The sequence below is a fragment of the Zootoca vivipara genome, chromosome 6, assembly GCF_963506605.1.
Source record: "Zootoca vivipara chromosome 6, rZooViv1.1, whole genome shotgun sequence".
Taxonomy (NCBI): domain Eukaryota; kingdom Metazoa; phylum Chordata; class Lepidosauria; order Squamata; family Lacertidae; genus Zootoca; species Zootoca vivipara.
This window is the reverse complement of record NC_083281.1, coordinates 52,086,977-52,114,236: the sequence shown is the minus strand read 5'-3', so window position 1 is coordinate 52,114,236 and position 27,260 is coordinate 52,086,977. Positions and strand designations below refer to the sequence as shown.

At 40.7% G+C, this 27,260-nt stretch overlaps 2 protein-coding genes across 5 annotated transcripts in view; both read left to right on the top strand.

Moving 5' to 3' along the window:
- Positions 1 to 1,514: 1,514 nt before the first annotated feature.
- Positions 1,515 to 6,945, top strand: CLEC3A (C-type lectin domain family 3 member A). Its single transcript, XM_035119431.2, has 3 exons — positions 1,515 to 1,753; positions 3,179 to 3,262; positions 5,749 to 6,945. Exons 1-3 carry the CDS (start codon positions 1,639 to 1,641, stop codon positions 6,138 to 6,140), a joined length of 591 nt encoding a protein of 196 aa, XP_034975322.1. The 5' UTR covers positions 1,515 to 1,638; the 3' UTR covers positions 6,141 to 6,945.
- Positions 6,946 to 10,606: 3,661 nt separating this feature from the next.
- Positions 10,607 to 27,260, top strand: part of WWOX (WW domain containing oxidoreductase) — a 543,814-nt gene continuing 527,160 nt past the window's right edge. For 3 of the 4 annotated variants that reach the window (XM_035117487.2, XM_035117485.2, XM_060275966.1), the window contains exons 1-4: positions 10,607 to 10,865; positions 13,650 to 13,714; positions 15,480 to 15,537; positions 18,273 to 18,451. In XM_035117487.2, coding sequence (XP_034973378.1) covers positions 10,759 to 10,865; positions 13,650 to 13,714; positions 15,480 to 15,537; positions 18,273 to 18,451 — 409 coding nt within the window. In that variant the 5' untranslated portion in view covers positions 10,607 to 10,758. The remainder of the gene's footprint in view (positions 10,866 to 13,649; positions 13,715 to 15,479; positions 15,538 to 18,272; positions 18,452 to 27,260) is intronic. The other variant, XM_035117488.2, reaches the window with a different exon arrangement.

Genomic DNA, 27,260 nt, shown 5'->3' with positions numbered 1-27,260 from the left:
GCAGTGGCCCACCGGGATTTCAGAGAGAGGTCCCTCCCAGCTCTCCGTGGAAATTCCTGGGATCAAACCTGGGGCAAAGCATGCAAAGCAGGTGCTCTGATACTGGGCAACAGCTCTAAAGGTAAAGGGACCCCTGACCATTAGGTTCAGTCGTGACCGACTCTGGGGTTGCGGCGCTCATCTCACGTTATTGGCCGAGGGAGCCGGCGTACAGCTTCCAGGTCATGTGGCCAGCATGACAAAGCCGCTTCTGGTGAACCAGAGCAGCACACGGAAACGCCGTTTACCTTCCCGCTTGGAGCGGTACCTATTTATCTACTTGCACTTTGACATGCTTTCGAACTGCTACGTTGGCAGGAGCTGGGAACGAGCAACGGGAGCTCACCCCGTCGCAGGGATTCGAACCGCCAACCTTCTGATCAGCAAGCCCTAGGCTCTGTGGTTTAACCCACAGCGCCACCTGCGTCCTCACTACTTCTCTTCTTATTCTGTGTTAAGGTTGTGCGCAAGCAATGGCAGAGACTTCTCCCTTAATGCTCCCATTGCACTAGCCATGATACAGCAATAGATAATTTCCCTCTAAGTGGGCAACATTTCCCACCACCAACTGCAATAACCATTTACCCATGTGCTATAGAATGATGAAATTGACAAGAGTGGGAGCTGATTGTGGTCAGTTTTATCAGTCCTAAATGGGATTGGGAGGGAAATGTCCTTTGTTAATAGTAGTCAGCAAGGGCCTCTGTGGAATAATGGGGAGACCCAGGTTCAAATCACCACTCAGCAACAAAGCTCACTGTGATTGGATCAAGGTCACTCTATTTCTTTGTCTAACATACCTCACAGTGCTGTTGTGAGGACAAAGTACTGCAGAGTATGGTAGCCTGAGTTCCTTGGAGCAAAAGCAAGATATAAACTTAATAATAAAATTAACAGGACGGAAAGCTTGAACCTGCTGTTCCTGGTCTGTATCTGTATAAGATCATAATCAACTCTGCAAACTACAATTGTTTTTAGATTTTTAATAGTTCGTGTTTGCTGCCCAGGGCTCCTTTGGGAAGAAGGGCATGCATTAAACAATTATGAGATCAACTGATACAGGGCAGAGTGCAGCTCACATTAGGAGGCAGAGCTGTTCTAACATCTCTTAGGATTAAAAGGCCACTTTTCCAGTAAAGGGAATGGCAAACCTGTTTTGTTGGACTACAGCTCTCATCAGCCTCTGACCATTGGCCATGCTGGCTGCTGCTGGCTGGTGTAGAAGTCCAGCAAAATCTGGAGGGCCACAGATTCCACATCCTTGTTACAAAGAGCATACAGTACTCTCCAGCATTGAACGATGCAGGCGTTACTCTTGAGTAAAAACGTTAAGCACTGGATTGCAAGCCTGATAAATTCAATTGGTTGGAGTTGACAGGAAGTATAAATTTTGTGTGGGAGAGGCTAAAGACTGAGAACAAGAGGGCACCTTATGCTGAAGCCTGCTTGAGTATTTTGCTCATTTAATAAACAAGGAGTGCAGCCAATTCGCTCACTACCCTTTAATAAAGCCAAACACCATCAGTTCTACAGGGCTGCAGTTCTCACAACTGCTTTCAAGCTGCTGTTGATGACTCTTGCTCACTGTCTGAAACAGAGATGGCACAAATGGGATTTCTGATTTTCCTCCTTGTTACCATCCTTTTGCTGGATCAAACAACTGGCCAGTCTGCCCATTCCAAAGCCAGAAAACATAGCAAACGGAGGGTTAAAGGTAAGTGAACTTGGTAGGCCACAGAGAAGGAAGATTATGATAAATATATTATTGGATTGCTACCTTAGCAAATTTATTAACAAGCATTATTTTATCTTTCGCTATGTTGGTTCATCTGATTTGGATAGTTTTATTTATGAATTCTATGATGGAAGAAGCCTGGGCACATAACATATAACACATACTATACCTGGAGTTCCCAGGCACAGATCAAATCTAGACCTGTTCAGCTTCATGTATCTTTAAAGTAGGGATGGGGAGCTTTTGGCCCTTCAGGTGTTGTAGGAAAGGACCATAGCTCAGTTGCATGCTGAAGATTCCAGGTTCAGGCTCCAGATACATCTGGGAAAAGTTCCTGCCCGAAACCCTGGAGAGCTGCTGTCAGTCAGTGTGGACAGTACTAAGCTTGATGTACCAGTGGTCTGATTCAGTATAGGTCACCTTCTGGTGTTTCTTTGACACCATTCCTCATCAGCCCAAACCAGCTTGAACAATGGTCAAGGATGGTGAGAACTGGGTAGGAGGCAGGGAAATGCTAATCTCCCAGAATGAGTGGCTGGGAGGAAAATAGAAAGATCCCAGGTGAGATCTGGAAGAGGCTACTACCTTCTGTGGGTAGTAAGGGTTAAGAAGCACCTTTAACAGAGGACTCTATACTCTATTTTTACTTTTGGTAGCTGTTTTCGTTTACATTAGTTTTCTATATCTTATTGTATCATGAAAAAAACTTAGTGGGGTGGTGGTGGTGGAGAAAGGACTATCATTCAACAAGACCTGGAACATCCCCCAGCTCTGCTTTGGACAGTTACTATAACAGACAGCAAATAATCATGGAAAAACCCCATACTTGGACTGTTTTTCTTAAATTAACTTTGTGCCATGATAGGTACCTTTGCATAGCCTGTTCTACCAGTAACATTCAAAGAGGCTAATTCATGTGGGATGGGTAGGTAGCAAAGGTACTTCTCACACCCCTACTGCACTTCTTTGTGTCAAATATTACTGACGTGGCATGAGGATTTGAACACTCTAAACTGCCAAAATAAAAATAAAAATGCCCCTCGCCTATGTAGTGTGGAACAGGGAAATAACGAAAGCTGCCTGCAACCAAAAGTACAAACCATACACTGAAAACACACCTCCCCCCCCCGAATGCTTGGAACTATAGTTTACCCCTCATGGCGCACTTAACAAACTGTGGGTGTATATTGTGTACACAGCCATATAGAACCCTACTATGTGCAGACTTCACCCTTCACAGGAAGCTACCTTCCCATTCTAAAGGAAGCCTGCAAATAATTCAGTGGGATTTATTCCCAGGTTAGTAGGGTTAGGATTGCAGCCTTTGTATTGCACTCCACATCTTACTGCAAATATTCTGATGTGTGTAAATATGTTAATGCATGATATACTTACTTATTTAAGAGAAAGACGGTGACCTAAAGAGTCAAATTAACAAGCTTTGGCAAGAGGTAAACTCCCTGAAAGAAATGCAAGCACTGCAGACAGGTAAGGGTTGCTTTTTATTATTCTACAGAAGGGGTGGATAATGTCTGGTCCTCCAGATGTTGCTGGATTACAACTCCCATCATCTCTGACCATTAGCCAGTGCTGGCTCTGACTGACGGAAATAATAGTTCAGCAGTATCTGGAGGGATACAAGTCCTCCATCCCTGCTCTAAAAGGGCTGAATCATTCCCTTTAGCTGCCTCTCCCCTTAATATTTTTCAGTTTTAAATAACTTGAAATGTTCGCTTTAAAACTGGAGATTGGGGTGGGGGAAGAGAGATAGGTGGTAAATGGATTGAAAGATGTTATTCCATTTGTTGTTCACTATGCCACTGATATTTTTTTATCAAATGATTAAAGATATAATTACACAAATACTCAGGATGTTTGGTGCAGACTTTAAAATAGTGTTTTCAGATACCTTGTCCTGGTTTTATTTGCTAAGCACTGAGTTGACCTCATGCACAGCTAGCTTTACTTTGGCACTTTGTGTTTCTAAGTAATGAAAAGGACTTTAGATCCCTGCCCTTGGTGGAAAGCCAAGTATACACCTATTTCCTGATAGTTCAGCCCATTCTGATGTCAAGACAAATATCTGTTTTTCCTTGCAGTATGCCATGAAACCAAAGTGGTGAGGCGGAGGGGACCGTTTTTCAAACATAAATAGTACAAATAACAGTCCTGGCTCATTTTTAGTTTCTCTCCGCCCCCCTCTGGCTCTTCTCCTTGGACTTCCAAAACCAAAACAGCTTAAAGAATAAATGGCATAATATAATATCTGGATAATAAAGTCATGGAGGGCAGTTTTCCCAAGAGATCACAACATGGTAACAAGAAGGCCTGTTTTTTCAGTGACCCCTTCTGCCACTTGTAATAGCACACAGGAAAGAGAGGCAGTTTTAAAAGGGATTATCCAGAGAGCCTGGGGACTCAGGATGCTTCCAGATGACCATCCTGATTTATTTACAGAGAGATTAGATTATTTTTTGTGGTAAGGTTAAATGACATGCCAAAGCAAATGCTATCTCTCAGTTTCCCATCACTTTTGTTATTGCAAAAAGTCCAGCGTTTTGAGGGAGCAGGTTTCTTGTGCAGGACTTCCCAAACAACTAGAATTGCGCAACCTGAATTGTCTGGTATGCAACTGAATCCTACTCCACAATAGACATTCTCAGACTAAGTCTGAGGTAAGCGTACATAGACTGAGACTGGAGATTCAACAACAATAGTATTCTAGAAGCACCTGGAGTTGTGGAAATGTTGGAATTAGCCATCAGTATGCTCTTCTTATGTCCTCGTGTTATATTCAGTGTCATCAATCCAGGGATTTATATGCTAACTTTCAGTATTTCAGATACAGATTGGCCCAAAGCACTCAACCACATCAAGCCTTTCCTGTTAATTTGGGGATCCAGTAAGTGTTAGTGCTCACCTGCCCAATGCCTACCCAATGCACAAGTATTAACTGCATCCCCTAACCAGGGTTCATTTTTTTAAAAAAGCAACCCATTGTATCTACTACGGGGATGATGCTACAAAGAGAGGTCAACAGGCTGAAGGAGCCATTAATTCCATCAATTTCTGCAAAGCAATAAGCAGCCATCATCTTTATCACTGGTTATCTTTATCCGTTTCAGTAGCTTGCAAATGAACAAATTCAAACTGTGATTTGAGGACCCAATTAACATTGCCCTTAGCATATGTTGGGCTGCTTCTTTGATTCAGCAGGAAATGAAAGAGAGTGTTGTGATAAGGTGTTTTGCTCATAGCTGCCAAGTCTCCTGTTTTCCCCGGGAAAACCCCTTTTTTCTTACCTTTTCCCGGTGGTCCCCCGTATCACTTCGTCTCCCGTTTTTCTCCATTATTTTCTGCTGCCGGCGGCCATTTTTTTTCTTTTCGATTTGCCCTTCTATGGGCACCAAAAATGGCCGCCGCCAGCTTCAAAAGTCGCATCTACGCATGTCCGGAAGTGCATAGACATGACTTCCGGTGTTGGCGGCGGCCATTTTGGTGCCCATAGATGGGCGAAGCGACACCGGAAGTTGCGTCGGCACACTTCCTGACATGCGTACAAGTGACTTTTGAAGCCGCCGGCGGCCATTTTGGGTGCCCATAGAAGGGCAAAGCAACACCGGAAGTTACATCGACGCAACTTCCGGTGTAAAATGGCTGCCGGTCCTGGATTCTGCAGTCCGGAACTTGGAAAGTAAGGTTTTGCTACCTCTCAAAATCGATAATGGTGTTGTGCAAGGAACTTCAGTGCTGTGTCTGAAGAAATGGTGTTTATGGGAAAACAACCACTGCAAACTGAAAGTTTGTACGGGCTTAGGCTCTTAGGGCCAAAACAGATGCCCACCCATCCTAAATTCTGCCAAGAGAAATTCCAAATCCAGGGAAATTTCAGGTAGCAATAACCAGTGAAGAACCACTTTGGTCCACTTAACATGGATTCTTTAATCATTGTACCCATCATCTTCCATTCACAGTCTGTCTTCGTGGAACGAAGGTCCATAAAAAATGCTACTTAGCATCCGAGGGTGCCAAACATTTCCACGAAGCAAACGAAGACTGCATAGCCAAGGGGGGGACGCTTGCTATCCCCAGAGATGGCGATGAAACCAACGCTCTCCGAGAGTACAGCAAGAAGAGCTTGTCAGGTGTGGCAGATTTTTGGCTGGGTGTCACTGACATGGTAAACGAAGGGAAATTTGTTGATGTCAATGGAATGGTCCTCAACTACTTCAACTGGGACCGGTCACAACCCAATGGAGGAAAACGGGAAAATTGTGTCTTGTTTTCACAGTCAGCTCAAGGAAAGTGGGTGGATGAAGTCTGCCGTACTGTCAAACGATATATTTGTGAATTCCTGATCCCTTAATCACAGCTAGGTCTACTTCCTTCTTTCAGTTTTGAAAGACATATATGGTAGGGATGCAGTTTGCAGTCGTCACCAAGCTTCACAACAAATCCAGAGTCAGGGTACACACTTTCAGGTAATTAGTTTTGTATGGGGCAGTCAAAATAGCCTTTAGTCATGACGGATTGTTGAGTTCAAGTGTATACCTCTTGATAATCTTTCCTGTTTACTAAAACGGCAAACCTCTCTTTTAAAGCAGATACTTCCTCTATTAATTAATTTTCCATTCAGTTGCAATTCCCTGTGTGTTCCATTGCTGCAAGAAAATCAATGCTCTGCTTTGAGCACTGCTAATGTCATAAACAGAGGTGATAGGACAACCAACATGGAATTGATTGCGCTGTTAGTGGTAGATCCACTATTTGATCCTAGTTAGTATCCCAGCACTGAAGGGTTAATTACAGGGTAGCTGCATCCCAAGATTTATAATGGACTGCTCCGACTGCAGGACAGAGGGAATGTGAGGTTTTGCTGTAAGCATAGATACAGAGATATTAAATCCTCATCAGTCTGGCTTCTTAAGCACACTTCTTATTTCCAAGGCTCCTATGACATCAGGCCACAGGCCACAAACTACTCTTCAAAGCTTGTTATAATTAAAAGTGTCCCTGCTATCAACATATATATATATAGTGAGTGGGATGAATACTTCTCTGACATGTAACTTCCCATCGTGCTTTATATCTAACACATTTGAATATCTCCACTCTTTGCATGATTTACACATTTCAATAAAGTTATTTTTCAAAAGCACAAGAGCTGGATGTTGCAGTGGCAATCTTGTGTTTCAATGCATGGGTGTGTGTGTGTGAACAGGAGAGTCTAAGACATCTGTGCATTTTTTTTAAGGTTGAGAAATAATGTAAATTAAAAATAGAATAAAATGACCCCCATCTGTCATAGCAGGCACCAAAAGGCATCCCCTTCTATGGGAAAGGGCCACCTGTGTGCTGCCCACCAGTACAATATTAGTCAGACCAGACCCACTGAAAAAAACGAGTCTACTCTGAATAAAATTTGGCTGGCTATATAAAATTAGTTAACTGGGTTTTTGAAAACCAATCTTATTAGTTAAACATTGCCAACCTTCTTAATTATGAGTGAACATGCATAGAAATGGGCTGCAATTCTAATTAAGAAGGACATACCAGTAGGAAGCTTCCTTATGCCAGCATTATCTACTCTGTTTAGCAGCAGCCCGGCAGAGTCTGAGGCAGAGAGAGGTGCTTCCCCCCCTCACTGCCTGCCCACAACTCCTTCTATTGGGTCCTGCTTAATTTGAGAGAGCAGGAATTGAACCAGGGGCCTTCTGCTTGGAAAGTTGGTGTCTTGCCACTGATATGGTTCCTTCCCATCTGAGTAACAGAGTACATAATCATTGTTTCAGTTTGTTCAATCCAGGTTTGATTTGATCTTAAAATAATAATAATTCACTATCCCTAAATGGTGGTGAATTCCCAACTTTTAAAATGGTGGGTCTCTCCCCACTTTCTGTTTTTTGGTATTTTTTAAAGCTTGCTTTCCAAAGCATTTCCATGATCACTCAGCCAATTTCTCCCATGGAGCTGACCTTCCACTAGGAAACAAAAGTTATTGTTTCCCCATTCACAGTAGGAGTGTAAGGAAAAGATATGTTAAGGCAAGTTGGTAGTGGTTGGAGGAAGTGTTACTGTCGTCCCTTTACCTTCAGCAGAGGCAGGGAGTGGCAGGCAAACCTTGGATTAATGCTCCACCTGGGTTTAAGGCAAAGTTACAGGAGGAGCATGGAGAAGGCAGCTGCCAATCTCTGCAAGCTGTCCTGGAAGCAGCTCTGAGTACTGTACCTTGCCTGCCATAGTGTTATACAGGCACTGGAGGTTATATTCTCCATTGAAGGGCAAAGATTGCTGTGCAGGTGGTGGGTACTGGCCCTATGAGCCTGACTACTGCACTAGTAGTGCTGTCCACTCAAGTAAGGTGCTGAATCTGATGCTACTAGTTGAACACCACAGCATTCCACTCCTCTGGGGCCACAGGAAATCATGCTGGACCATTGTAGCATCCACATTCTAGGGTTTGGGCTCAGGTTGGTATTGGACAACATGAAAACCTGTTGGGACCAGGAGCACTTCTTCACAAATATTGGGATCTTCGCTGAACAGCTGCTCAGCATCCTGGAACAGCACAAGAGATGCCTGGACATTTACATCTTGCTGGGCACAGTGAGGGAGAGAGAATTTGCCAGGGCTTTCTTCTGAGCAAGCCAGAGCACAGAGTGCTGGCATCTTTCAGTTCAGAAAACACATAGAATAATAATGGGGAAGAAAGTTTCTCAGGGCGGGTGAAGATCACCCTTCCCAAACCAGGATTCGGAATAAAGGTGGTGCTGAAATTACATGGGGTGCAGAGCAGTCTCTCTGGACTCCTATTTTGTGATGGCCAGCTTCGCTATTGTTATTAAAAGAACATAGGAAGCTGCTTTATGGAGAGTCAGACTATTGGCTCATCTAGCTCAAAATTGCCTACAGTAGATGAATATTTCTTATTTTGCACCCCACTTTGTACCCGTGTTTTCACCTTCACCCCCATTCCCATTCTGCCTCTTCTTTTCTCTCCCTGCCCTCCCAAGGAACCAAATGTAATCCTATCCTCTCCAAACAAAGACAATTCCACCCAGCCCCCTTCAAAAACCTCATGCCCTGTCAACTACGTACTTACAGAAGCTCTAGCTCATCTTTCATGCTAATATCTCTCTTTTTCTCCCTTCTCTTTCCAAATTTATCTAGGGACTTTCTCACTCCCATATCCTCCACAATTTCTCCAAGTGCCCTCTTGATCCTCCACAGAGCTACCAATGTTCACTTTAACCCCAAGCACTTTCACTTGCCCCCCCAATCAATTCTTTTCCCCAGCAGCCCTGTCATCAGAGGCGTAAAATTTCCATATTGACCAGGAGAATGTACAAAATTCATTCAATATATGTATGCACATTCTCCAAAGCCTAAGATTATGTATACCGTAGTGACTGGGAAATGTGCAAAATTCCTTCTTCATGGCTGGACTATGTGCACATTTGTCATGAGGCCTGGCAGATATGCATCATGGTCACATTAACCACTCAACTTACATTCCCCTCAACATACACAAAGAGTGAAAGTGAGAGAGAGCAGGGGTGGGGAGGGTGTTTAATCTGACCACAGAGTGGTCAGAAAAGAAAACTGTAGGATTTTTCATAATTCATCCATATTCAAACTAACCTGCTTGATTTTGGTACTTCCTGTGTTACAAAACTGATGTGAAATCGAATAATCATACAGATTACCGGTAATAACCAATCTATAGATTCATAAAACAAGTACATGATACACCTCTATTGTACAATCAGGCAGTAGACTTTTTAAAATAATAAATAAACTATATGAAATAAATAGTTAGAAACTTTGGGTTGGAAGAAGTCCCCCTCCCACAAATACAGGCAATATAAAATGGTCGTGTATCATTCTTTTGGTTAATTGTTCGTAGCATAAAAAGATTACAAGCAGAATATTCTGCTATATTATTTTGTATACTGCACCATCTGGTGCTGTCTTCAGTTATTACACTTACAATGCAGTGCAGTGTTTTTATTATGGCTTCCGTGACTAGTGGGACAATGATACAAATAAGATGAACATTTTAATTTGTCAACTCAGTCTACGTGGCAATTCATCTAGCTTTTTGAGTCTGAAAACTGAATTCTGCTATGTATCCACTATATACCTACCCACCCACAATACTTTGGGATCTGTATTTTTCTTGATTCAGGCTTTACAACCAAGAGTGGTGGGTGCTGGAGAGTTTCTCTGGGGATGCAGACTGCAGCACAAAGCAAAGTGGTTACAAAGTGGGTTAAATGGGATTTATTCTCATGTGTGAAAAAGACTGCAGGCGCACTTTAAAGTACAAAAACAACCGCTGAACTTGAAACTGGCAAAGCGCAACTGTTGCCAGAGGGGAAATTTCCTCTTTATTATTCTTATCAGTAGAAATCGCATTTGCAGAAGCAGCCCTCTCTTTCTGCTCCTGCTTTCAAAACTTCTCAACAACCTTCCCCCCAAATCGGGGCATTTCTCTCAAAATCATACACATACATTTACCGTAAACACAAGCACGAACAATGACAGAGCAATACACACGGGGCATATTCAGTACAGTAAAAACAAACTACAGAGACGCAGTTACATATAGCCCAAACTTTAAGATGATTCTCGCACGGGACTACAAAGAGCCAAACTTGCCCGCTGCAGCAACACCCGAGAGGACAACGTCGGTATTTTCCTTCCGCGGAAAGCGCGGCTTGGCACGTGCTTTCCCCTCACCCGGGACTACGCTTCCCATGATACAATTCGCCCTCCGCGCGCTGGGATTGGCTCAACACAACCGGAAAGGGCTGTCCTCCCCCTAAAAGAACCCAACAACTCCCCCCCTCCATCTGAAACCTGCTTGCAAGAAGCTCCGTCTCTGTGCGGGCGGGGGGAAGAGGAGGCGGGCGATAATTGAAGCGGGCGGGAAGCGCAGGTGGGAGAACCTTCCTGGGACCGTCCCGGCGTCGCCAGGTGCTATGGCGGCGCTGAAGTACGCGGGGCTGGACGACACCGACAGCGACGAGGAGCTTCCCCCCGGTTGGGAGGAGAGGACCACGAAGGATGGTTGGGTCTACTACGCCAAGTAAGTAGAGGGGCAGGTGAGTAGGCAGGCAGGTGGGCGGGCAGGCAGGTGAGGAAGGGCTCCCCCCTCTGAGGTGGGCTTTCTCTGAGGTAAGGCTTGTGAGGGGTGGGAGGCAAAGGGTCGGTCGCCTTTCTGAGTGGCTTGTCCGGCGTGGGTGGGTGGGGGTAAAGCCTCCTCCTCCTCCTCCGTTTACCAGTGTAGGGTACAAACAGTAACATTTCTCAGTGGTTTATGAGGGTGGCATGCAGAAAAGTTTTCTCTTCTCTCCTTTCCCTCCACCCTCGTAATGTCTTGGGGTGTGTGGAGAATTTCACTTGAATCTGAATGGTTTATGAGGCTATATTGGTAAGAGGCAAGAAGTCCCCAGTGCAACATGGTTCCTGGAAATAACGAGGGTTATGATGGTTTTAAAAATATTACTAACAATCCCCTCCCCATAGTGCTGTAAGGAGTTTATCCTGGGAGGGTGGGGCATGCAAGCCTGTCACCCGCAGTTGTATTGGTTTGGTTGGGTGCCCAGTACAAAAGCGAACAGGGCTCCTCTAGAGAATCGCCTCTTCTCTGCCACTACCAGCAAGTGCAGCTTGTCCTGCAAACTCACACCTGCTGAAATTGCCTCTTCTACATGGCTCTTAAAGGTGCAAGCCGAGTATCTGACTAGCCTAAGGTTGGGTGCAGTTGCAGACCACTGTCCACAAAGCAACAGTAGCATAGGTACAGAACGAACGAAAGAAGTCACAAAGAAGCACAGCACAGGTGTCTTCTGGTATCTTCAGAGGCAAATGAAGTAGAGCTCAATTCCATACGCGTTTATTCAGAAGTAAGCCTTTGCAAAAAATAGGGGATCCATGGCTTGGCCTTGTTCAGGGGATCTGCAGTACGGAGCTAATTGGGAACTACTGCTCTGGGGGATTTTTCCAGTGGAGAAAGCTGGAGATCCCGTCAAATCCCTTGTCTCACTGTGGAGTGGTCAGATGAAATGGGTAGTTGACGTGACTCCTTTTTTTTAAAAAATATATTTTTATTAATTTTCCAATTAAAACCAATTATATCACATTCATTACTTCAAATTATACACATATAGATCAATCAAACCGAATGTTATGCCAAATCATCTAAAAAATTTTTTTGGGTTCCCATGCTTCAAGAAATTGGGGATTCCTCGCAACCGTCCACTGCCGTCTTTTTTCTAAAGTTCAAATCGTCTCTCCGAGTTCATAATAATCCAGATCTTTCCCTGTGCTCAAAGATCTGCACTGGTTGCCGATTAGCTACCAGGCCAATTTCAAGGTGTTGCCATTAAAATTAACAACTTGGGACCAGTTTACCTACGAGGTCGCTTTACCCTATATGGGCCTACTTGACTGTTTAAATGAATAGAGTTGGCACTACAACAGGTGCCACATATTGCCCTTTCTGCATTTGTAAGAACTTGATTGTTTAGTGGGGCAGCACCTATACTTTGGAACTCCCCGCCTATTGACACCAAGCAGAGGCCTTCACTGTTCTCTTTTTGCTGCCTGCAACAATAATTCTTGTTTAGATGAGCCTACCCAAATGCTTAGAAAGTTAAGGTAATTTTAATCAGCTTTAGTATTTAAACTTTTGTATGTTTTAAAGTACGATTGTAATTTTTTCTTTATTTGCTTGTTTTATATTTTTGTAAACTACTCTGAGGTTTGTTTGTTTTATTTACAAACAAGCGGTGTATAAGTAACACAGTCGGGTGCAACTCAGTAAGTTCATCTCTCCTTAGAAATGAAGGTTCACAGGTTTTGCTGTAAAAGGAAACTTATAGAACCTAACAAACTTTTTGAAGACTTGCTTTTGGGCTTCTGAGCATTACTAAGGAAGACTTTGGGCCTACCAGTTCTGTCCTTATCATTCATACAGACACAGGTGGTAGCCGTGTTGGTCTGATGCAGTCGAAATAATAATAATAAAATCGTCCAGTAGCACCTTAGAGACCAACTAAGAATGTTCTGGGTATAAGGTTTTGTGTGCATGCACACTTCTGAAGGTATCTGAAGAAGTGTGCATGCACACGAAAGCTTATATCCAGAACAAACTTAGTTGTTCTCTAAGGTGCTACTGGACATTTTTTTTAAAAAAAAATTATTCATACAGACAGGTTATCATTTCTGTGTCTGGTTTGTAACCACTGCCTTGGTATGAATTTTTTAAAATAACATTTTTATTAATTTTCCATTTTTAACAATAATTATATCACCTTAACACCTTTTGTAAAATGTTATGCTCTACCGAGCTCACGACTTCCCTCCGTTCGTCTTTTGGCTTTTATAAAACACATATTATGTCCACATATTTGTAATAGCTTAATTATACAAATATCTAAAATTATTTAAAACTCAAAACACATGTAGAAAGTTCCTTCTTTTTAACGTTGAGTTTTATCTCAGTCCTGCTAGTGTTTTTATATGTTTACAATGATTGTCTATACCGGCATATTGCATAAATTTACTCCAATCTCTCTGGAATGCTTGGTTGCTCTGGTTTCAGATTTTCCCTGTCGGCTTTGCTTTGGTATGAATTAGCAGTGACTCATGTTCTTTCATTATACTACAGTATTTTAGGAATTATTTGTACCCCAAAGCAGCTAGAAGGCATTGGTAGGGGGAGCACACTGCTTTACTGCAAATGTTTGTTCCACCAGGAAGATTGGCCAGAAGTTTTAATATTACCAGTGCATGGTGACAAAATTGAGATCTCACTTCATTTGTGAAATATATTTCTTTATATTGATTTAAAATGCTTCCCTTTCAGTCACCTGGAAGAAAGAACTCAGTGGGATCATCCCAAATCTGGGAAACGGAAACGAGTTGCAGGAGGTTTGTGTCTAGTTTTGCTGACTAAGGGTGGTTCTAAACACAGGGGGGATAGCTATAAATAAGTCAGAAATAAGATCGTTTTAACAAAATGAAAAATTTCTATGGAAAACCTCATTTTAAAATTTCCTGCGGCCTGGTGCCATCTGGCATTGTTACATATTTATAGCATATTCAGTCCACTGTTTCTTTACTATGCTTTACAATGCTTTCTCCTTTCTAATCTCCCTACTTCAGTAATTTCAGATCTTCAATTATATATAGCCTTAGAGATAAACTTATAAAGAAAGGTGTGCGCAGACTAACTGAACCCCTTAAGGGCCACTAACTACCGAGCAGGCATTGTTCATTTTTCAGCTTGATCCAGTGCTTGGTTATCTGGAAGCAAGTCTCATTGAATTTCACCATAGATTATATTGGACAGCCCATTTAAACATGATTATTTTGGCTGCTCGCCGGACCATCAGTGCTTTGGTGAAATTTTTCTTCAGAAATGGTGGACAACTGGTGGAGCCGACCAGAAAGATCTACATCAGCAAAGTACCCCCAATGCTGCTGTATGGGGTGGAAATATGGGGATGGAACATGAATGTACTCTAGCGTCTGGAGTCTCTGCAAAATCTCCTAGCAAGAAAGATCTTGGGCCTCCCTAATGAGTCCATGGCCGCCCAATTGAGACTAGAATTGGGATTACCATCTATAGTAGCTAAATCCCTTGCAGAAATTCAAAAGTCCCGACTAGTTAAACAAGCTTTTACAGCACTTACCGACAGCAGTACCTGTTCTAAGGCCATGGAATTCATCTGTGACCACTACTCCCTTCCAGACTTTGCTTCCCTGACCTCATGGGATAACGATAAAATCCGCAGTTGGATCCTACCGGTAGCTAGGGATGAAGCTTTCGACTAAAGCAGCCAAACTCTCCACGTGGCTTCTCCACGTGAAGGCAGTTAGATCTCTGGCCCACTATCTGAACGAATTGACAAACCCCACGTTAAGAAGGACCTTCACACTAGCTCGTTTCCACGTCATCCCCACAGCATTCTTACATGGTGTTTTTTCCAACACACCATTGAACCTTTGACTCTGCCCATGGAATGAGAGAAAGATTGAGGACTATATACATTTTTTCTTTTACTGCCCTTTATGCCTCAGTAAGATCCAGGCTTCTCTCCTTAATCCTGACGACCATTGCACAGGACACCGACCGCATGAAGTACTTATTGGTGGACGCCAACCCCTTGGTTTCATGCGATGTGGCCATCTACATTTTACAGGCCCTGAAACTCAGGGTCACCTTTTTGGCTAACTTGCCCAGACATAGTCCTATGTAAATTCCTGTTATACTCACAGACTACACGCCTTGCTTTGTCTTTTACCTTACCAGCCGCACTCAGCTGGTTTTTATATTTAATGCTATAGTTGTATTTGTTGTATTCTATGTTGTTGTGTGACAGTTGCCTGTTTGATCATTTATATGTGCTATGGCTATATGGCTAATGCAATAAACTTTTGATGATGATGAATTCAGTGTGTGCTTAGTCCCAAAAGACTGTGCATAGGATTATAGCATTAAAACCATGTGCAAAGTTAATTTGTTGATTGCCTTCTATTATAGTGTCACACTCTTCCTTTCCTGGATTTTCCTGGTTCTTGTCTCCACCACATTCTTCAGTTGAAGACAAAGTGTTGCTGAGGATATACAATTTGAGCTGAAAGCTTTAAATCGCTTTAAAAATGCCACTGAATTTATTTTATATTCCTTCAGATTTGCCGTATGGATGGGAGCAAGAAACAGATGAAAATGGACAAGTCTACTTTGTTGAGTAAGTGAGAGAACTGCAAGGGGTCCAATTCTCCTTCAAATGATATTTCTGCAGCTTTGTTATTTTGATGGTCACTGGTTTCCAAATTATCTATCCTTACACAATTCAAAGCAAGAATGCAGTGAAATACTTCTCCAGATTTTTTTGTAGCATGTTTTGTAAAAAGCCTCTTGAAAGGTATAGTTAATAAAAAATGCCAAACCATATTAAATCTAACTTATGATTTAATTCACTTTCTTTGCAAAATTTGCTTGAAGCTGTCAATGGAAGTCTGTCTTGAAACTTGGAGAATTCACAGCTAATTTACAGAGCATATGCATGTAAAAAGTTTCCATAATATTGGAATACAAAAGAGCAGGAGAAACAGAAAGTACTATTTCACACAATGGATAGTTAAACTGTAAAATTTTATCCCACAAGAGGTGGCAATGGCCACCAACTTAGGTGACTTCAAAAGAGTTTTAGACAAATTAATGGAGAATAAGGCTATCAATGGTTACCAGCCACAGTGACTAGGTTCTACCCCACTATTGTCAGAGGCACAAAGTTTCCAAATACTAATTCCTGGGAGCTGGGGAGAGTGCTGTTGTGCTTAGTTCCTGCTTTGGGGAGTCCTATAGGCATCTGCTTTGCCACTGTGAGAACAGGAGGCTGGACTAGACGGGCTATTGAACTGATTCAGCAGGCTCTTTTATGTTTATAGGTTTCATCCCTTGTACTTACACTTAAATGGTGCCTGGTTGAAGGTCCTGGGAAATATCTCTCCCTGAGACTCAGTGAACCACTGTCCTGGTGAACAATACAGTGGTAGGCTTGATAGTCTGACTGTTTAAACCAGCTTCATGTAGTCATATTGCATTCGACTCTTTTTCATAACTATTTTTCTGTCACCTTCCCAACACACAGAACTGAGACTGTAAGCCAGTAATATCACAATTGGCCTTCAGTTACAGACTATTAATGTTTCTTACTTGTTGTGGGCCACTTTTTTTTTACTTAAGGAAAGCTAATCCATAGAGAAGAAACTGATACCGTAACTGTTCCCCATTGACTTTCAGCCTTTTGTGCTACAGGAACAAAATAATGGAAAACTCAAGAGTTCTAGGTTTAAGATAGCCACAGGTCTTGTATGCTGCTGGGTGTTTTTTTAGCAATCAATCTCTGTTTTTTTCAATCCGAGTGTTCATGAAGCTAAAATATGGATAGCTGCTTTTTATGCTTCTCATTTGAATCCCTCTTTTGATATTCCTGCTGTTGGTTAGAGCCTGTAAGATTATTGGTAGGATTTTTTGGTCTGTCCTCTAGGGTCTAATTTTATTCCTAAAAGACTCTTACCACGACCTCCAAATTGTGTGATAAAATTATACAAATAGTTCAAAAAACCTTATTTATTAAAAATATTTGTAATCCACCCTTTCTCTGAAGGTTCCAGGGCAGGGACATGTAAACATCAAAATTAGAGTTGAAACAATGTAGTACTAAGCTGAATGCAAGAATGAAAATCTTCTATCTAATTGCAGATTAGCAAAGTAATAAAAGCAAAGTAGTAATGACAAACAGGTGCTCATATTTTCCAGGTATACCTCCCCAAAAATCTGGGCAAAAAAGTTTGGCTTTACCTGCCAATGAATTGAGGGTAGGGTAATGTTGTGAATCACACCTTGGTGGGCAGGTTATTCAAAGAGTAGGTTCAAAGTGATGAATTTTTTTAAAAAATAATACATTTTATTTTATTAATACACAAAATAAACCAAAGAGAAAGAGCATAAAGAAATACAATTACAGTAGGTCGAAAGCTGCATAAGGTTGGACATCATCCTTACACTTGTTCCAGAACATTACAAAAAAACTTTTAAAATAAACCTGTTAGACTAATTTATATGTATTCTTTGATAAGTTAGTTCAATCATAAGTTACTATGGACCAAATTTTCTCAGTCCATTCAGATATTGTAGGATATACACTTTATCTCCAATTTTTAGCTATTTTAGTCTTAGCAGTAGTTATAAGGTTGAACACTATTTTTAAATCATTTTCTGGAATAACATCTTTTAAATAACAAAGCAGAAATATTTAAGGCTGCAAGGGTATATGATAGCCTAACATATCAGATATTAGCCTGAACGGATTTTAACAATAATTTTATTTGATAACAATTCCAAAGGGTACATATTTAATCCACTTTCTACAATCCACATTTTCAACATCTATCCAATACTAACTTATATATCAAATTCAGTTTTTAAGGTGTTGATCAAACCATTGATAAATGGTTTTAAAATAGTACTCCTTTAGGTCTGCTAAAATTATATTAGATAGGAAGTTATCCCAAATCCATTGTTTCCTCATTATTCTTTGAATCTCACACCCATTTTCTCATACATGTATCCTGGGTATGATCCAAGTTTAACCAAAGGCCATAGAATCCTGCAGTTATGCCTTTACCCAGATGAGAGATAAATAGAATTTCCTATTTGTCCTCTTTCCTTACTATTCCACATTTTCGTATCGGAGAGGAACCCCCTGATAAAACCTAATTTTGCACTTCTCCAGGATTGTGAAAGAATGGGGGTTGTGGAGACTAACAAGGTAGGACTCAGCAATACAAGCAGCAAGTCGGTAACTTAAAACTGAACAGGGACATAGCAGTGTTTGAATATAAAGTATATCTCAGTGTTTGCATTGTTGCTGAAGCAAGATATATAAGCATGACAATTGTTCTTGTTTCTCTTAAGCCACATAAATAAAAGGACAACATACCTTGACCCAAGACTAGCATTTACAGTAGAAGATAATCCAATGAAACCCAATGCCAAGCAGAAGTATGATGGAAACACCACTGCAATGGAAATCCTTCAGGGTCGTGATATGAGTGGAAAAGTGGTCATAGTCACTGGAGCAAATTCAGGAATAGGTAGGTCAATTCTGCAATCAGTTTTGTGGCAAGCTGTATCGGGGAGTTTGCATGTGTTACATGCATGTGGATGCCTGTTGTCTTTGATGCCTGTTGTCTTTGATCACCTCATCTGTCTCCTGAGAAATCTCTATATGGGACAAGAAGCTACAGTTAGAACTGGATATGGAACAACTGAGTGGTTCAAAATTGGGAAAGGAGTACGACAAGGTTGTATATTGTCTCCCTGCTTATTTAACTTATATGCAGAATTCATCATGCGAAAGGCTGGACTAGATGAATCCCAAGCCGGAATTAAGATTGCCGGAAGAAATATCAACAACCTCAGATATGCAGATGACACAACCTTGATGGCAGAAAGCGAGGAGGAATTAAAGAACCTTTTAATGAGGGTGAAAGAGGAGAGCGCAAAATATGGTCTGAAGCTCAACATCAAAAAAACCAAGATCATGGCCACTGGTCCCATCACCTCCTGGCAAATAGAAGGGGAAGAAATGGAGGCAGTGAGAGATTTTACTTTCTTGGGCTCCTTGATCACTGCAGATGGTGACAGCAGTCACGAAATTAAAAGACGCCTGCTTCTTGGGAGAAAAGCAATGACAAACCTAGACAGCATCTTAAAAAGCAGAGACATCACCTTGCCGACAAAGGTCCGTATAGTTAAAGCTATGGTTTTCCCAGTAGTGATGTATGGAAGTGAGAGCTGGACCATAAAGAAGGCTGGTCGCCGAAGAATTGATGCTTTTGAATTATGGTGCTGGAGGAGACTCTTGAGAGTCCCATGGACTGCAAGAAGATCAAACCTATCCATTCTTAAGGAAATCAGCCCTGAGTGCTCCCTGGAAGGACAGATCGTGAAGCTGAGGCTCCAATACTTTGGCCACCTCATGAGAAGAGAAGAATCCTTGGAAAAGACCCTGATGTTGGGAAAGATTGAAGGCACTAGGAGAAGGGGACGACAGAGGACGAGATGGTTGGACAGTGTTCTCGAAGCTACGAACATGAGTTTGACCAAATTGCGGGAGGCAGTGCAAGACAGGAGTGCCTGGCGTGCTATGGTCCATGGGGTCACGAAGAGTCGGACACGACTAAACGACTAAACAACAACAACACATGCATGTGGATACTACCTCAGTGGTCTTCATAACTGATTTTCAAAATACAAGGTTGATCAATGCTATATGTAGTATATTTCTGTATAAAAGGACCAACATTCCAAACTTAAATTTATTTAATTGGATGCAAGTCCCAATAACTACTTATTTCCATGTAAAGGTTCATCTGCACAGAAAATTGTCCCAGTTCTGATTTGTCCCTTAGCATCGAATCTAAAAGTACAGTCTGTCATCAAAGGAAGGTAAGAAATGACTCAGGAAAACTGCATGCCAAGTGATGATGCATTATTACACAATTGTCTGGTTTGGCTTCCTCACAAGCAACATCCTAGATAATTATTTAGAGTTTTTGGTCATAGTTAAATTCTTGGCAGTTATTGTTCTGGATAACTTTGCTACCAGGTACTTCTTTTAATATTGAGCCCCAAACAGGAGCTCATTATACCAATGAAGCAAATGCCTATTAAATAAAAAAGAGTTCATGTATATATGTGCCAGTGAGTAATGTGACTTATTATTTCCCATGGTGATTTGAACACTGTATTTTCAAAAAAGATAATAGGTGTAAGCTATTGCATCAAACTATGGAGTTCTAAATTTAACTAGAAAGAAAGCATACTTGCAGTTTGAAAATTTCAAAGCTACGTAAGGAGGTGGGGGAGAATATAGTTGGCAGTTAATTGCTTTCTAGTTCCTCTAAACTTCCTAGAGTGAGGAAATGTATAATATGATGAAAACATAAGAGGCTTTTCCTTTGAGTATACCACCTATTCAAAATGAAAATTTAAAAATATTCATTGTTGGGTTCTACTTACTTGCTATTGAAGGCCTTGTCTGTTGGGTTTTCTGCATTTCTGTGGAGCACAAAAAATATTAGCTGACAGTTTATAAACACTTGTTGTAATTAGCATTAGCATCCCTTCACCTGTATTTCCAGTAAAGGAAGTGAAAATTCGTGATGGGTTTTGAAAATTTACTACTTCCAAGTTTTATTAAAAATATACTGCAGGGTCTTTCTATGTCTAGTAAGGCATAGTTCAGGGAAGTCTGTTTCTATCAAGTGGCAAGGCTTTGTGTTTGTATCTTGTTCAGTCTATGGAGAATAATATATTTTGGTCATAGCTTTAATGTTGTTGGATTTTTTACGTATCTTAGCCTTTCCAGTGTGGTGTAAAGCAGAAACATAGGATAAAAACCTTTTAAAACAATACACATTTGGCAACCGTATCCTGTGCTCCTATCTTACTTATGAGTTGGCAGTCAAAAGTCTTGATTTTTCCCCCACTAGAGGGCTCTATTGTTCTTCTGGAAAAAAAATGAAGAGCAACATATCAAAGTGCTTCAAAGTTTACCAAAACAAATATTAGTTTTGTCTTGGGCTTTTTATATATCAATTGCTGGTGCTAAAGTTCAAATGTGGAAGAGTATGTGAACTAATTTCTGCAAGTAGTTGATTTTAACTTCATTGGCAGATGTATCTGACAAAACTAAGCACAGTAGTTAGTAGTATCCCAGGATTTTTCACTTAACATAAAGATAAATGTGGATATCAAAACACTAGACTTTGTCTTTTAAGGCTTATCTAAAGCTTTCTTTATGTCCTTGAAATCCTGTGTAGTCTAGCTTTGTGTATGCAGTACTCACTTGGATCTAATCTCTTCTAGGCAGTGCAAGAATTCTGCAACACGATGCAAGAACACTTGTGATGCTGCTGAAATTCTTTAAAGGAACACATTTTCTCTAGGGGCATAGGCAAAGCTCCCTAAATTCTTCTATTACAAACTGTAACATGCTTAAACTCTTTTGAGGAAAAGCAATATTGTATCTGCTACTGTACAATAGATTTGGTCGTGCATGCCACGAGTCTCCTTCAACAAACCTTTTGCCTTTGAATGTCAAAGTAATTGGAAAACTGTTTGAGTGTGTGTTGAAGCCTGGCCCCTGAGTTTATGTGTACATGGGAGATTAAAGAGAGATGGAAACTAAACAATTCAGCAAGTTGCATCATGTCATTTTCAGTTGCTCCACTCCATGGCTTCCTTTTGTGAGAGGAAATATATACACCATGGCCAGGATGCAAAAAACCAGCACAATTAGAACTGTACACTCAAGGGGGAGCTTTTTATTCCCCATTCTCAAACATTAGTGTTAAGCAGTTCTCAAAAACTGAAAAAAGTTACAAAAGCACTTTGTGGTTGGGGGTCTGATCTTTCAAGAAGAAGTCAACTTGTACTTCTCACAGATAAGCCCTTGAATTACTCTTTGCCCACAACCCAGTGTCTCTGCACCTGTCTTCTATGATATTTGTACATGTTAGTAACTACTTTGTGTTATTCCCTTGTCTTTGAGTCCTGCATAGTTATTTGATCTTGCATTGTTTTGCATTTGTCTCTGCCTGAGACATGATGAAATTGATACTTGATATCACAATTGGCCCCTCAAAAGGTTGCTGCCACTTTTGTGCTCTATAGTGCCATCTCTTTTGTTATAGCTGCTTTCCAAAACCTGACTAAGTAATGATAAGAGATGCAGTTTTTAAATAGTTTTGCAAACCTGCTTGCCTTGGTGTCCTTGTTTTGTTTGCCCTTGTGGGCTGAAGACTTTTTTTTTGTAATGTCTGATGCTTGAAATAGAAAAGCAAACTAATGACATATGAGGTATGCAAAACTATCTTTTTGTAACATTTGTGTTAAATTTCTTTTAGGCTTGTCAAAAGTAGACAAATGCAAAGAGAAAATGAATTGGAATGCAGTCATTGGAACCATAGTGGCAGATGTGATCAAATATATTTGGATTAAGGGAAAACTGTAAAACCATAGTGTTGGGGCAAAGCTATCAAAATTGTTAGATTGAATTATGAATATTGTTTTTCCTCTATACAGAACTTTTGAATAGTTTCTGTTGTCAGATCTTAAAACTAGGGGAGAGGTAATATGAACAGGAACTTGATTAAGGTGAAATAAATTCTAAAAAATGTTAGCAGAGGATAGCCTAAACGCCCTTGGACTATGGAAGTGTTTTTTTAGATAGTGATGAAGAGTTTAGTAATGCCCTACTTCCTGCAGATAGTAGGATTCTTCCTTTAGTATATTTCCAGTTGAGAATAATCTTCTTGCTGTTGGTTCAAAATCCCACACCTGCACATTAGTCAGAAAGTAGAGTTTCATTAGAATCCTGATTATCTAAATTTGCTGTGAAGTTCTCTTAAATCTCCCAAGCACAGATGCCAGACATTGCTTGTTTTTCCCAAGAAAAGTGGCTTTTGGGAGTTTTCTGTGAAATCTACAGCTCTTGGGAGCCTTGGCGTTTATTTTCAAAAATAAGCAAAGTGAAAACCTAGTCCTTGTAATGGTAGAGGTGCATTTTTAATATGTGATTTTTGTGGGTGGGGAGTGAAGCAGTCCTTATCACTGTCCATCCTTAATGGAATTTCTTCACTGCCTGCCTAGCAGAAAACTGTACAGTGGAGGAAAGTTGCACAGAACTTACTTGCATTTAGTGTCACATAGAGAACAGAAAAAATGCTCAAGGTCTGTTATCTTACTCCCCAAAAGTGTGATGCAAGCATTCTACACTGTTGCAGGAAGAATCTCACAATCAAGTATACCTGCAGTTTTGTAGGTTTTTTTATGGAGTTTAAGTGCAAATGACCTCCTAGTATGTACATTAGCTTTGCCATCTTTTATTGTGCTTACTTTTACATTAGGTACCATTCTCTCTACGCTCTAAATTGTGGAGCTAAGTTCTTAATAATAAGGCTTTTGTTGAATTTCCACTGAGGTATTTCTAGAAATGGTATCTGTTCCTTGTATCGCCTCATGCCTGCTTTGATAAATCTATTACTTGGGTAATGAGCAGTATACATGGATGGTTAGTCAAGTTATTGAACTCTATCAACTTTGGCTGAAATTCACAATGCAAGACAAACTTGTAATACGTGAGATTACATTGAGGCCAAAAGGTTCAATAATTACACTTGTAATGAAATCTCTTTGGTATATCACTTGTTAACATTATTTATCTTTCATTACAGAACAACTCTGTGCACTACCTAACTCTATAAGTTGGAGTCACATGAAGGCTTATTTAAGGAATGTAACAGCTCCCCCTCTTTTGCCTTGTCACAGCTTCCCCTATAAGCCCTTGTGGCAGGCTTGGTTCATAGCTGGATTAAAGCTCAGTTCTTGTGAACAAAAATGGCAAAAAAGACAATCACGGGAATGTATAATCAGAACAAAAACAAAACTATGCCGTGATAAATCCCTGAAACGAGATTGATGAAGTGAATAATACTAAAACTCAACTAATGATTACTCAAAGAAACATAATAGGTTTAAACTTCCCCAAAGAAACTTGGTATAGAAAAGACATGAATTGCCCAAAGTAACCTCTAAATAAAGTAAACCTTGATGAGGTGCCGACTAAGTGACTCGTTTCACTGGACAATTTCTATCTGTTTCCTCAGAAGGAAAATGTTTAGGGGCTGAGGTTTCCTTGTAATCAAAAGCTAAACAGGAGCTGTAAACTCTGAAAAGAATTGAAAATTACATAGCAGTCAGGGATAAACTTCCCCAAGATAAGACTATAGTTGTTTAAACTAAAGGTTAGCTAACCTATGAAACAATTCAACTAATGAATATCATTGAATATCACTGCTCTTAGGAAAAGATTAAATAAAGGGCTGTAAAAGCTCTCCTAGTTGTGGTGATGTGACACCATTGTTCAGACTGCTTGTGAACAAGCTGTCATTGCTGCTTTTATATCTCCCTTCCAATTTTCCCGTAAGCCTTTTGGGAGCATTGTTTACTTTTGACAAGAATATCTAATGGTTAGGGCTGCGGCATCTAGCTGGCTAATATCCTGTTTCTCCGAAAATAAGACGTAACCATAAAACAAGCCATAGCAGGATTTTTAAGCATTCAAGGAATATAAGCCATACCCCAAAAATAAGGCATAGTGATAGGCGCAGAAGCAATGCTGGCCACAACAGGAGGAGTAGGAGGGAAAAAAAATAAGCCATTGTGTTTTTTTGTGTTTTTTTGAGGAAAAATAAATATAAGATGGTGTCTTATTTTCGGAGAAACACTGCTTATAAACCTTCTGATCAATTTGAAAGGTGTGCTGTTCATGGACTGGGCATCATATTATTTTTTTTAAAAAAGTTTAATGTAAAAAGGTTTAATGAAAATTACAGGTGACAGGTGCTATCTCAGAAAGAAGGAATGTCATTTCTAAGATAATGTATGTTGTGCTGTACATGCAGTTCCATCTAGTTTTCACTTTCTAAATGGAAGACTTAAATTAATGACTTACTTGGGTGGATGTAGGGAGGCAGAATGGGAAATAGAAAGTGTTTTGTTTTCAACACATCTTTCAGACTTGAAGCCCTTCTGGTCTATATCAGGTAATGCTGCTTTTTAGGGGCTTTATAAACCTATTTAAGTCTGCCTTGGGCAAACATAATGTGGATTAATGGTTGCAGTAGTTGGCTGGGATGCTGCATATAATCTGCTTAGAGTTTGATAATATTTGTTTTGGTGGTACATAGACTCATAAAATTGTAGATTTGAAAGGGACCCAAGGGTCATCTAGTCCAACCCCCTGCAATACAGGAATCTTTTGCCTAACATGGGGCTCAAACCGACAAAACTGAGATTAGCAATCTCATGCTCTACTAACTAAACTATTCTAGCAGCCTGTACTAGCAAAGCAAACTGTTATCCTCCCCCTGCCCCGCCCCCAAATAACAATAATTGCAAGACTTTCTCCACACTTCACTGGGAGAAGTAATAACTGTTACAGTATATCCATAAACAAAAGAGAAACATAAGGCATCCTTCTAAACTACTAGTACTGATCTAAGAGCTGCTATTTATGTGGTGGCATCATGACACTGTTGCTCTACTTTGTATTTTTTAAACATTCCATATACAGTGGAACCTCGGTTTATGAACACCTCAGTTTACGAATTGTCGGTTTACAAACGCCGCAGACTCATCTGGAACAGATTAATTCACTTTCCATTACTTTCAATGGGAAAGTTCGCTTCAGTTTATGAACGCTTCAGTTTATGAACAGATTTCCGGAACCAATTACACCCATGCTTTGGGTTATGTACGCTCCATGTTGAGTACTCTGCGGACGCCGTCTGGAATAGATTAATCCACTTTCCATTACTTTCAATGGGAAAGTTCGCTTCAGTTTATGAACAGACTTCCGGAACCAATTGTGTTCATAAACCGAGGTACCACTGTACTGTATTCCTAGCATTTGTCATGACCCTGGTTTTGGCATGGAATTTGAAGGAGGGAATACCGTAATACACTGTGTTGGGACTGTGACCCTTTAGGGGCATCCTGCGTTATGTATAGAACTGCATTTGCAGAGTTTCTTGGAAGAAGCAGACAAAAGGATTGAGGGCTATAGAGCACATGAGCCTTTGCGTTTATCTCCTCGCTCCTAAAAAAAATTCTGTGAGCTTGTTTGGGTGATACTTGTATGTTTGTTTGGAGGGGTTATTGTCTTTTGTTAATCAATTCCTAATGTCCATTTGATCCCTCTAATGTGTATAAATAGAAGAATAAATAGAGAATGATCTAAAGGATACTGTCGTTGGTTCCATTTGTGTCTAGAAGTCACACTTGTTTTCCCAACTCAGAGAAAATGTGTTGCTTTAATGCTTGAAAAGATCCAGCACACTTTAGCTGACAAAACAGTCTTCTAATTTCATCTGAGATGAAATATGTCTTTTTAATTTTTATGAAACTGCTTGTATTAATATTGCACTGTTGTACTTGCCAAAAGGAGATTTAAAACATGCAACTAATTTTGTTTTTCCTTAATGCTTAATTAGTACTCTGTTCTGCAGTAGCTTGCTCACAGAGGAGCTGCACAGTAATTTTCACATCTGAAGAAGAAGCTGTTGAGTAGCAAGTACCCCCTCCTGCTCTATTTTGCTGTGGGCATGAAAACGTACCTTCTCTTAAACTTCATTCCCACAAAGGCATTCTTTCTCTGGAAGATAAACTTGCTTTGTCTTCTGAAAAAAAATGGGAAAAGAATTAATAGGTAGAGCAATTGTGAACTACAAAGCTGTGGGTTGTAGATTGTCACAAGAAACAAATCTGCTGGGTAGGTATTGTTATAAGAATTTTGAGGTCATGTATATATATATATAATAATAATTGTTCATAAAACATGTACATGAATGTACAGTACAGGCACATGTCTGAAGCAGCACAGGAAGACAGGCCTTTCTGACACCATTTTGACTCTCTCTCTGACCAGGTGTTCCTCTGCAAGGAAGAAGGGGGGTGGGGGGAACCTTCTCATTGTCTCAGGAATTAAAGTGATAACCCTGGCATCCTGATACCTGACTGCCAGACAAAAGGGTGTGATTAACTTGGCTGGGAAACAGGGAAATGTAAATATCTCTCAATTTTGTTGATTAGGTTTTGGGGGCAGGGGGCAGGGTCCAGGATGCTCAGATTACTGCCACCAGACCTCCCCGTTCATGATGTGCCTATGATGAATCTAGGGAGGGGGGGTCTTGGGCTACACCCCTTCTGTGACATATGGATGATGCTTCTGGGGGGTGGGCTGAAACCAATTTCAAATCTCTTTTTAAGGGCAAGACATCTTTGTTTGGGGTTCCTTCCTTGTTCTCCTGTGTGAGAGGAAGGACCCTGTTGCAA